Raw genomic sequence first — 12,499 nt, 5'->3', positions numbered from 1 at the left:
CTGCTGAATCCAACCACTTTATTTGTCTTGCTGCAGTTTGCCAGAAGTACTGCAGCTGCCAGTACACCTGTCATCCTGAAATTCTGCCTGTTTGGCAGCTTGAGCTGATCAGTGCATTGCAGCCTTAGTCCAGATAGCCCATGGGCTAAATCCATTCTCCTTGCCATTTAGTGAGTTGATGATCAAATGTATCTCATGCTCTTTGCAGTCCCATCTCTCTTCAGTTTCATCTTGATCTCTGCCATTTTTTGGCTTCATCAATACAGCTTCCAAGCACTGCAAGTGTGATTGTTCTGCACTGTTTTTCCTCCCCACAGGTTCTCCAATACCACCATCCCAGTCTCCACAGTCACTGTTGATGGGAGCAAGGTTGCAGAGTGCACCAACTCTCACAGATATTTACCAAAACAAGCAGAAGCTCAGAAAGCAGCATTCAGACCCAGTATGCCCATCCTATGCTGGGTATGGATACAGTCATTCTCCACAGCCAAGCAGGCCAGGTAGCCTGGGAACATCACCTACCAAACATATGGGATCATCACCCAGGAGCTCAGACTGGTTGTTCAAAACTCCATTACCAACCATCATTGGCTCTCCCACTAAGGTTTGTGAAGTTTGCCACTGTCAGTAAAATGTGGTGACACTGCCTGAAACTTCTCAAGAATATTTTGTGCTTCTAACTTTTGGCTTTGTTTGTGGTTTTTTTTTGGTCTGTTCTTGGTCTTGCTCCTTAAAGGCAACAGCTCCTTTCAAAATACCTAAAACTCAAGCATCCTCCAACTTGCTGGCCTTGGCTAATCGCCAGGGCTCTGTAGATGCCCCGTTGCAGCCTAAAGACATCACTGACCCAAGGGACTTTGGGCACTTCCACTCGACCCAAGGAGGTGAAAAGCAGGCAGGAGAACAGCACAGCAAAACCACTTTTGGCAGGTAGGCACTGGAATATTTGTAGCCTGTAGACTTGGGTAGGTAACTTGGCAGAAGAATGTACATTGCACACAGCAGCTTGGAGGGGGAAGAGCCTGTGAAAAGTGAGCTGTGAGGAGATGCTGAGGTTTGGTGTATAAAACAGAAAAACATTTTGTTCTGCCTATAAATATAGCACGGACTTCCTGTAGAGCTTTGTGTTGCTGTCTAGTACCCTTTTGTTTTGATTGAGTGGAGGGAATTTCATTGCTTCTGAAGCCTGTTCAGTTTTTGCTTGAAAATCTGTTTGACAAAACTTACAATATAAATTTCTAAGAGAAAAAGGTCTTTTCATGGTCAGCTCTGTTGCAGTAGATCCATGATAAGATTTCAAGACTTTCTGTGCTTTTGTTAGAGTATTCTTTATAATACCAAGAATCTGAAAGTCAGATAGGAAGATCTTACTGAAGAACTTTGTTGTGGATTAATACATTTTTCTGTCTAGGTCTGTTAGTACTGGGAAGCTGTCAGATCAACAGGTAAAGACCACCTTGGGTGGGCAGTTATATCAAGGCAGCACAGACAGCCTCAATACAGAGCGACCAATGGATACAGGTAAGGAAAAGGTTGATACATTCAAACCATCTCCATGTGTTAGTCCTTTATTGGGAGTGCCAACTAGATAAGAGTTCTACTTCCAACTTCAATAATTGACAATTTTTAGCCTTGGAACAGAAGGGTTTTTTTAATCTTTAAGGGGATTTGTTCCATGTCTTTAGCATAGCTTTAAAAATAACTGAGATGGGACAGACATCTGAGATGGGAGACAGATGGAAGGAAAAAGCTTTGTGTGGACTGCATCTCAACTCCTTTTGTGTACCACCAAGACTGTCCACTCAGCTGCTTTTATTTGCTGTCAGAACTTCCAACTAGTCCAAGTGTTGAATCTACATCAAAGCACATTGTGTTGCAGTGCTCCAGTTTGCTGTGTATGATTAATTATTGGTGTGATTATCTGTAACAGGGACTAACTGGCTGAAGTTTTCTCTTCCAGCTCCAGCAGTAGCCTATGGAATTGCAATGGCACCTCCTTCTATGGGAAGTGGAGCAAGTTCTCGGGCTGTCATGTTTACTGTTGGGTCCCCTCCAAGCAGTGCCACCCCCCCTACCTGCACCCATATGGTCCTCAGAACAAGAACCACCTCAGGTAAGAATTACCTGACAACTGGGGGCTGTTCTCAAACTCAGTATTTAGGCTTGTCTGCATCCTGGGACAGCAACCTGGTTACTGCCTTACACAGTAGGTCCTCTAGGCCATACAGAAAAAGTGCTCTGGAAAGCAGAGATTAATAGCAGACAACTTCTGCCTTTTCTCTCCTAAAGAGAGGGCCAGAGGCACAGCTGTGCCATGCAGCAGAGTGATACCTCCTGTGCACACAGCTCCACCACAGCCAACATAATAGATCTCTGTGATGAAGGTGGAGAGGAAAAGTTAGATTTCTGGTTCTGCATTTTTGCCTGCTGCTGTGCATTGTACAGGGAACAGCACTCAGGGGGTGTGAGCTGACTGTCTGTCCTTCAGCACGTGTCAGCCATGTGCCAAATGCCAGAGATCTCAAGGAAAAGGCCTTCATCACTCAGGGGAACAGGGCTCTGCAGCAGCAGCTCCTGCGAGCGACAGCACAGCCTTTGGTCTGTACTGTTGGACTCCCTGCCCTGGCATCCTTGCCAGCCATTTCCTGGAATGTGTGTTGTGAATTGTCACTGTTGATTACGGTGTAGCCTTTGCAGTCTCTACAGAGGGATGCAAGGCACACTGAGGAGAGCCTCCCAGGACTGGGTCTGTGATGACTGTTGATTTGCCGTTTGCTCTCATCCGCAGCCCCGGCGCTGCCAGATGGAACAACCTGTGAGACTGAATGTGTTTGTTATTTTTTTCATTTTTTGTAGTTGGATCAAACAGTTCTGGAGGGTCTCTCTGCTCTACTAGTGGCCGTGTATATATGGGCTCTCCTCCTGGTATTTATATGGGTTCTTCTCCTCCCGGAGCCGAGGCAGCTCCAAGTCTGAAATACATGCCTTATGGTACTTCGCCTCCCAGCTTAGAGGGCTTTATCACTTTTGAAGCTCCTGAATTGCCTGAGGAAACTTTAATGGAGGTATAGAAAAAAATAATTTAATGTTTTAGAATGTATAATGCTGCTCAAACGGAGACATGCTACAAACAGGACTGCTCAGTGCACCTCATCCTTTCCTCTTTGCTATTTCACATACTCCTTTTTAAGATCTTGAAAATATTCCTGGATCAATAGTGGCCAGTTTCTTTCTGGTAGTTGTCCCTGGCATTTTGTGTATTTGAAGAGGTAACCAAAGGAACATGGCTGCTTTTGTTCACCAGAGCCTTCCAAAGAGGCCTCTGTTTTAATGCCAAGTCTCTGGATGTGGATGCTGACAGCAGCAGTATCCCTCTGGGCATTGTTTTTAACTGCTTCTTCACAGTCAGTGGATGACATTAAATCCTAATTGTGGGAAGAGTGTCTTGTGTTTCTTAAGAAGTGTGGAGGAGTGACACTTTAAAAATACAAATTGGGGTGGTCTTTCACCAGAATGCTATCCTTGGACTGGGAATTTCTCAAGACAGATTGCTGTTCTGTTTTCTCATTCACATCTTGCTGGAAGGTGTTTGGATCCCCTATTGAATTTATGTGTTAGATGTTAGAATGTTCATGTTTGATGGTACACTATGTTCTTCCCACAGATAGAGTTTAATGTGCATGTAGTCCTGCATTAGTAATTAAAGGATCATAAATATTGCTAAGATATGTTTAATTAGTTTTGAAGGTTAACTTTTTTAGCAGACTAAGCATGTAATATCTGTTTTAGTCACCAGGAGCAGCAAGTTGTTAGCTCAAATTGAAGTTAATTAGTTTATATTGTAAACTTTGGCAACAGCCACCTTTTAAGAAAATGCAATTCCAGATCTCAGTGTACATTGGATCAGTGTGAAGTTTTAGATCAGTTCTCTTGTAGGTATCAAGTCTGTTCTATAATAATAGTCAAATGTTCCTCCTGGCTTCTGGTACAAGTGCCAAGCATACTTTGGATTGCTGATAATGTAATAACAAGTAGTATGTCCCACTTGAGTCCTTTACTTGCTCAGATTTCAACAAACATAGAACTCCATGTCCTAATTCCTTTGCCTTTGTTGAAAGAAGAAGCTACAGTATTTTGAAATCATTAACAAAGAACAAATTAGTATCTGTTAATCTGTTCGGACCCATTTGGTTCTGTAATCCCTAGTGCTGACTCTACCACAATGTGATTCCTGCACAGAATTGACATACCAAGAAATCCTCAAGTGTTTAGCAAGGCATTTAAGTGTACTTTTGTTCTTGTCTTATGGCTTACAATGCTTAAATTGTTGTCATCTTCCCCTCTGACAGAGAGAACATACAGACACACTGCGTCATCTAAACATGATGCTGACATTTACGGAATGTGTTCTGGATCTGACAGCAGTCCGAGGAGGAAACCCAGACCTGTGCACTTCTGCTGTGTCTCTGTACCAAATCCAGGAGAGCATAGTTGTTGATCAGATCAGCCAGCTAAGCAAGGAATGGGGGTAGGTATGCAGTCAAAGAGTATAAAGAGAATTAGTGAATGTTGAACACAACAAAAATGTATTCAAACTGTACCTTTTTTGTGGGGAGTGATTGTTTTACCATATAGAATATTTTAGAGGAGTAACTTTTTAACAACTGAAGGCAGATCAGACAGAGCAAAGGATGGATTGACATTTGCTATCAGATAAATAAAAGGACAGGGTTTTCTGTCCTTCCACATAAGCTGGGGAAAGTGGTGAGGACTTCAGGCTTGAGATGCAGCACTGCAGTTCTAAGCTTGGATGTTTATGTCCCAGCTTCTGTCAGATCTGAGCCATCATCTTTTCCTGTTGACCAGGCTGCAGCAGTAGCACTGAGGTGGAGGTTGGGAAGGAAGGAGTGTCCAAATTTGACCTTTTGTCAGTGGAACCCATTAGCCTTAATATAAAATCAAGAGCAGAGAGAAACATGAGATATTTGGAGCGGTGGGAAAGGGCAGTTCCACTTCCTGCTGTCTTCCTGCAAAAAGCAAGCAAACAAAAAAACCAAGAAAAAAACAAAAACCCAAACCCTTGCAAAGTGTTTGCTTTTCTCAACTGAGAATTCCAGGGGCATAGGAAATGATGCTGCCAGAAAAGAACACCCAGTCACTTGTGGTAAGACATTGACCTCGGGCAGTTAGTCCTCACAGATAAATGTTCCTTTTTCAAATATCCACATTAAAGCAGCTTGTATTTGCTGCTGCTGCAGCTACTAGATGAGCAGATGTACTCTCAACCCGTGACAGTGTTTGTGAAGGGAAGGGAGGGGTGGAGTTGCATTTTAAACATCTGTCTTTGCTGCTGGGTCCTGTGTAGGCTTGGGATTAAAAAATAGTGTTTGGTTGTGGCTCAAATGCATTCAAGAAAGGTTTTGATATATAACTGTGGTGGTTTTTTTTCCCCTTTCCTAGACAAGTAGAGCAGCTGGTATTGTACATGAAGGCTGCCCAGTTACTAGCATCTTCTCTGCACCTTGCCAAAGCACAGGTCAAATCAGGGAAGCTGAACCCATCCACTGCTGTTAAGCAAGGTAGATGTTACATCATTTGCTTTGTTTGTGTGTTTTCTTGGCTGAGACATCACTTAACAAGCTCACATTGCAAAATTTGTTTGCTTTCTTCTGTACAAGAGAATTGTAGATATGTACAATTGCACAATTCTGATAATAAACAAAGTTACAACCAGAAACTGCTGAAAAATGAGCATTTATTAACTTAAAATGGAATGGTTTTAATATATACTTAATTCACAGGAGTGGCAGAGTAAAGAGACATTCAAAGCACAAGTTGAAACAGGCTGACTTTGCCAGTGGTGGGAAAAGTTGAACTTGGGCTATGTTGTTTGCCTGTGTGGGTGAGTTTTTTGAGGTTTTGGATTTCCTTTTTCTAAATTTGTCCTTTCCTTTCTTGCAGTTGTGAAAAGCCTCAATGAGAGATACAAATTGTGTATCAACATGTGCAAGAAATTGACGGAGAAGTTGAATCGTTTCTTTTCGGACAAGCAAAGGTTCATTGATGAAATCAACAGTGTGACTGCAGAGAAACTCATCTACAGCTGTGCTGTAGAAATGGTAAGTCACCCCTTGTACCTAAAGGACAGGACACTGAGATTGCTTCATCCCTCACATACCTCTTCTACATAACCAGAAAACAGAATGTATGTTTCCAGAACTCTGGTCATGGTAATTTTTGTTAGTCTTTCACTCTTTTTCCTGCCCTGTCTTAACTGTGGCTAAAGTTCTTGGCAGCTGCTGTCCCTCAGGGACATTTCCCCTACATCAGCATATTTGGTACATAAACACTAGGAAATGTGTGCTGCAGCCTCGTGCACCAAGGCTTCCTTAAAGCACAGGGGACAACAGAAGGAGCTTCATCAGTTCACCAGGTTGATTTGAGGAACCTGTCCATGCAAATCAAAAACAGTAGCAAACATGGAAGCTTTTTAATGTAATTGATTAAACTTTGTCTGCCATGGAGCAGATGCAGTAATTATACAGGAAATGACACTGCTGGTTTTTCTTTTGATGAGAGGGAAGTCTTTTAACACAGGTATCACACAAAAGGAAAATCAAATGTGCTTAACCCTGGTGATGATGTAGCCGACCACAATTAATTTATCTTCTTCTCAAGAGAAGGTGTAGGTATAAGAAAAAGCATATTTATTCATATGTTGTTGTAACACATGTAAACACAAAAGATGAAAAATTGCTGGTCAGGACACCCTTAGTTAACACAAGCACTATGTTCTCTCAGACCTTGTTATCTCACAGTTACAGGAGATCAGCTAAATTGAGGCTCAAAAATAGTTTCTTAAGGACACCTTTATCCCATTCATTTTGAATTTTTCATTTCATTACTTGCCTAATGCAGTTTCTGTAAGTGAATCTCCTGAATGGTTGCAGGTTCAGTCAGCAGCTCTGGATGAGATGTTTCAGCACACTGAAGATATTTCATATCGCTACCACCGAGCAGCCCTCCTGCTGGAGGGACTGACAAAAATCCTGCAAGACCCTGCAGATATAGAAAACGTACACAAGTGTAAGTTCATGTTGAATAATTAAAATAATTAAAAAGACATGGAATTAATACACTGTAACACTGAAGTCACCCCTTGGTTTCCCTCTCTCTCTTTTCAGATAAGTCTAGCGTGGAGCGAAGGCTTTCTGCACTTTGCTATAGCACAGTGGCTGTTTATGAGCAGTAGAATATCCTGAGGACCAGATGGTGTGAACATAAGGGACCACATCAGTGATACTGCACTTTTTTTGCTACAGCTTCATTGTTGTCCTTGTTCTGCCCCACGTGGAAGATGATTCTTACAGTTCTGTGGTGACTACCAAAGAAACAGCAGCATATTCAAAGAGGAGAAATTCCAAAAGTACACTTGCCTTACTGATCCAGCAGCTCCTTCTTCTTCCTAGCAACAGAATTTAAAAGAATCTCTCTTCACATTTCAAACTGATCCTTGTATGTATGCTTTGACTTGAATGATCAGGGTTTTATTTTCCTCATGAGATGTATAGAGTGTGGACCCTTCTGCATCAGGTACAAAAAGACATTTCCCTCAGAAGACTCACTCAAATGTTGTGAAAAATATTTTGAAGTTGTCAGTGAAATGTGGTGGAGTGAATTTGGGAAACCCTCATCATGTGTAAGTGCTGGTTTTGAAGCTTTGGGGGCTAAGGTGGCTCGTGTCAGAGCTCACATGTTATAAACATGGCTCAGCTTGTCACACGGAGGGATGGAGAGAAGGTGATGGAAGGAACTGTGCTCCATCTGTGCAAAATCCCCAGTGGGTTTTCAGCTGATGTGGAATACAATTTGATTATCTTCTTCCAAAATATTTTGTTTTGCACTAATTTACTAAAGCAACTGTATATTCATTTTTGAAGAACTATATATTAAAAAAAAAAAAGAGAAAGAAGGCACAATGGACTTGGCTGAATTTCATTTCAGTGTACATAAAGTTCTTCTCAGAATTTCAAATGTAGCTTCTAGAAGACTGTAAAAACTTGTATTCATGTGAACCTTTCCATTTTTTTACCTGTTTGTCTAATACTTGAGTAACTACTGCTCTGGACTTTCTCAGTAATAGCAATGTTGAGTTGCTGGTTGTTTGCTTTTTCTATAGATTTGGTTGCATCTTTTGTTGTGCATGCAGTATGTGCATTAATGCCTGCAGTCTCTAGGGTTGTAATGACAGTTCTCTGTAGTTTGTTTCTTGGGCAGTATTACAAGAAATACTGTAAACTGAAAGGTTCTGCCAGGAACCATGCAAAACCAGAAAATAATGGTGAGGTTTGAGATGCTGGTAAGTTGATGTAGAATATCTACAGACTGTGTGTGAAAAATCAGGATTCTTTTGTGTGCATTTTGGGGGAGAGGTGGGAAGCTTCATTTAGCCTTATAGGCATTATCATTTCAAGCATCCCATCTGATCATCAGGACAGTGATTTGCAAAGTATTTAGGCAGATCAGCTTCTCTGGAAATGGTTCCTATACTTTATTTTTGGGACTCTTTTTTTTTTTCGTTACACAACTGCTCGAATACTTGAATAAACCATTCTCCAGGACAAAAAAATCATTTTAATCCTCTTCAACACAGTGGTCTGAACTATTTGACAAAGTTGTACAGGGCTTACACATCAAACTATTGTTTCCATGTTCGGATAACCATGTGTTTCCTTTACTTTGACAGAGTAATGTACTTTTTACCTTATTTATCTGTATGAAATTCCAACAGTTAATTTGAAAGTGTTTGTTTATATAATGTTTGTATTTTTAGGTCTTTAATACGGTGTTTCTACCTCTCCTTTGTAATTGCATGCATTACTCTTGAAACTAGGTAATAACTCACCAAACTGTTGCATAATAGCCTTTTTATTATGGCCTGTATAAATGTATATTAAGGTAAAAATAAATACTGACACTAGAAGTGTTTCTATGGTAAAACCAAGTTTCTGTGTCTCTGTAACTGTTACCTTAAAAAAAAAGACCAAACTCTGTACTTTGACTGGTTAAACCAGTTCCCTTCTTGGGTGAAGAGGTGCTCAGCTCAGCAGCTGGATGTGCCACCAGGGCAGGGCTCAACTTGGTTGAGCACATTATGTCTGGATAGTTCTGGCACAAAGTGTCTCTGAGGTTGTTTTCACTTTATTTAGGAAAACAATTTCTCCTGCTTTTTGTTGTTTTGGTTTGTTTGGTTTTTTAACTTGGATTTGAAAACAAATATGGTAAGTAGGTGCCTGGGTGTAACAGGTCTATGTTCTTTCAACAAGGTGCTTTGTTGCCTGTAGCAAAGAGGAGCCCTCTGAGCTGCCAGAACAGCACAGACAGAGCTAATCATCAACAAATGGGCAGTAAGTTACAATTCTATCCAAACTTTGTGAAAAAATGGGCTTTGCCCACCAGTAGCTGGTATCTTCTCCTCAGCTGAGGTGTGCTGTGGTAGCTGGTATGTGCCTGTTGTATTTTTTTAGTTGTTCTGTCACATTTTTCCCCATTTATTATTTAAAAAAACCCTACACTTGGGACTAGCACATAAAGAGGATGAGGAAGGAGTGAGCAGGGAATGCTAATGATAAGTCTGAACTCCAATCTAGGAACAAAGCAAAAGCCCTAGCACACAAGTCTGGGAGATAAGCTGCTTTCCCAGGAACTCACTGCTTTTTGTTGGTTTTCTTTTTTTTTTTCCTCAGGATTCAAGCTCATTCCCCTTCCACTCTTGCCAGCAAGACTTACAGCTGCACAAACAGGAGGAGAAGAAAAGCGCTATTCTTGTTTGCTGTTTTCAGGAGGAGGAGACCAATGTTCATGGCCTGTCTTGCTGCATAAACTCATTCCACAAAGATCCTGAAGCTGTCCTCTGTCTTCGGCTCCCCGCGCTGAACAGCAGGTGCTTGTTTCTACCAAACACTTTTTTTTTTTCCCAGCCTTTTGAGAGGGAGAGCTTGAAAGGAGGTATTTGATGTGCTGCTTTTCTAGTTCAGCTCTCTAGCATCTACTCAAGAGCACCATGTTTGTACTTGTCCCACTCTCTCCATGGTGTATAATGTCGACTGAGGCATCTAAACCCCATTTTGATCCTGACATTCGCTGCTTTTTTGTAAATAAGTGGAACTCCCAGCCCTTCCTCTGATACAGAAAATGAAATGTAGTTAATTGAACTCACAACTAAGGTACTACATGTTATTCTGAGAGGCATTCTTCAGCTGAGAGGTATAAGTTGGGACTCGCTATGTTCTGCATGGTTCTTGCTGCTTTCTTGCACATCAATGTCAGGGTGTGCCCATTGCCACCTCTGGCTTCAGAGGCAGTAACTGGTGTCACAACACTGTGCAGTGCACAGCCCAGCTGCACCCAGAAGGGAAGCTTGCTCTTTTGTCTAGAGCAAGTAAAGCTGGATACCACTGCTTTCAAAGCTAGTGGAGGCTTTGAAATTCAGATGGGCTGGCTTGTGACTTGGCTTGTGACCCTCCTCCTTTTTGCTTCCTGCTTCTTTTCCTATTTTTTGTATGTTTTTCTATTTTATGTTGGTCCTGTGACTTTTTTGTCTGCTCTGATCTCAGCTTGCCACTTTTTTTTTTTTTTTTCTTTAACTGCCCAGGCTGCCTTTATGTCTTTACGCAAATCTCCTTTTATCTTAACTTCCCTGTCCAACCTGAGCCATATCCCTGGCTGTGGCTTTTTAGTGAGTGCCCACATAGCTCCTCCTCTCTGTAGGTCAGTGCAGTAGAGCTCCATAACCCCTCCCCTGAGGTCTTTAAGTCAGCTGGAGCCCAGTCTAACCAAGTCTTGGCACTGCTTCTTCAGACAAACACCTTTTCAATGGACTTTTGTATCTGTCAGGCTCCCCCCTCCTCTCGGGCTGAAAGCAAACTAAATGCCAGTGGTGCTGTTGAGTCTCGTTGCAGTCTTTGTGCCAATCATTTTCATTGTTTCTTTGTGTCCCTTTCACATTTTCCATGGCCCCAGCTATGTCTACAATGCAGCCCACAGACCATGGCTCTGTGCTACACAGTATCTTGTTCTTGCAAATGTGAGATCAGCCACAGCTTTCAAAACAAGTGATGCCATAAATGAACTGAGCTGCATTTATTGGTGTAGGTTCCTTCAAACTTGGCCCTGTTGTTCATCTTCTGTACCCGCTTCCATGATTGAGTGCTGTTTGGCCTTCTGTATCTTCTTGTGCCACTGGCTGGATTGTGTGACTTGTAGAAAACCCTTGGAACTCGAGACTAGGTAGGTGTTTAAACAGAAATTGAGGATCCTCAGCCCAGCAAAAAACCTCTGCATTTCTGTGAGCGTGGTGAGCCAGCTAAAGAAACACAGATCGATCAGCTGTGTTGCGTGGTGGACTCTTGAAACCAAACACTGCACAGCTTATCTTTGAAACCAGAGCCCTCCTCTCCCAGGCTCTGCTGGATGATTTGGGGTGCAGGGCAAGGAGCAGCCCGAAGACGTGCTCCCTGGGCCCAGCATGGGGCAGGAACTTGTCTCACCCAGGTGCTTTGCTATAATTGCCTCCAAGAGGGGATGGAGAGCAAGGGGCTTTGGGGAGTGGAGGGGACAGGGGAGTCCTGGGCTCAGCTCCTCAGTAGAACATCCCTTGCTGCTCTAGGGGGGGGTTAGAGCACCCCCAGCCCTGCTCACTTCCTGGTTCCTCTGGAGTTCAGTTACTTTCCCATAAATAGTTCCCTTATTGTTTCTTAGTGACTGAACAAGCCAGCAGCCCCTGTCAGCTGCCAGGCGTGGGGATCAGGCTGCAGAGCCTGCGCTGCCCCCGGCGCTGTCTGGGGTGTGTTCTCCCATCTCCAGATCCCACACTTCCCTGAAACCCACGTGCCTCACCCAGACACTCCAGGGAGCCTCCACTGCTGTTTTGCAAGACTTAAAATGTCCTCAGCCTTGGTTCCTGTCCACAATTGGCTGCAAGCTGTCCCTGACAAGGCCCGAAAGGGACTGTCTGCCGGACTTACAGCCCTGCTGCTGCTCTGGGCTGCAACTACCAAGGAGCATCAAGACCAGGTCTCTGTGACCGTGTGGCACAGTCCCAGCCTGACCTCATGGAAGCCAGGCTGTGTGTTTGGGGCACTCGTGGCTCAGGCACACAGCCTGTGGAGCTAGAGGGCACCCCCAGGCTGATCTGGGAAAAGATCATGTAACTTTTTGGGTGGGGGCAGGTGCTCTGTGCCAGCCCTGGGCGTGCAGAGGTGCCCGGTGGGCCCCAGGGTTTAGTGGGCACAGATTTAGCAGAGGAGCACTGGCAACAGAGGGGCTGTGTAAGAGCTGGTTGGGAGCAGCAGTTCCTAACGGCCTGGGGGTCACTTTCAAATCACCCCCTTGCATCTCTTAGAACGAGTCATGGCAGGATCACTGGAAATTCTGTGATTTAAAATGGAATGAGCCCAGCCTTGTCTCAGCTCCTTTCCCTGCTTCTTTTTTTCTTTGG

At 43.2% G+C, this 12,499-nt stretch overlaps 1 protein-coding gene across 1 annotated transcript in view; it reads left to right on the top strand.

Annotated features, from left to right (window-relative positions):
- ULK2 (unc-51 like autophagy activating kinase 2) overlaps positions 1-7,793 on the top strand; it is a 37,344-nt gene extending 29,551 nt beyond the window's left edge. The window contains exons 18-27 of the mRNA XM_010009075.1: positions 318-604; positions 737-930; positions 1,412-1,521; positions 1,961-2,113; positions 2,857-3,065; positions 4,350-4,528; positions 5,461-5,579; positions 5,962-6,119; positions 6,951-7,086; positions 7,185-7,793. Of these exons, the coding sequence (XP_010007377.1) occupies positions 318-604; positions 737-930; positions 1,412-1,521; positions 1,961-2,113; positions 2,857-3,065; positions 4,350-4,528; positions 5,461-5,579; positions 5,962-6,119; positions 6,951-7,086; positions 7,185-7,252 (1,613 nt within the window). The 3' untranslated portion in view covers positions 7,253-7,793. The remainder of the gene's footprint in view (positions 1-317; positions 605-736; positions 931-1,411; positions 1,522-1,960; positions 2,114-2,856; positions 3,066-4,349; positions 4,529-5,460; positions 5,580-5,961; positions 6,120-6,950; positions 7,087-7,184) is intronic.
- Positions 7,794-12,499: the final 4,706 nt, after the last annotated feature.

Source organism: Chaetura pelagica, unplaced genomic scaffold, assembly GCF_000747805.2.
Source record: "Chaetura pelagica isolate M959 unplaced genomic scaffold, ChaPel_1.0 scaffold72, whole genome shotgun sequence".
NCBI classification, from domain to species: Eukaryota; Metazoa; Chordata; class Aves; order Apodiformes; family Apodidae; genus Chaetura; species Chaetura pelagica.
Note: the sequence above shows the minus strand (reverse complement) of the source record. Positions and strands in the feature narration are given on the sequence as shown.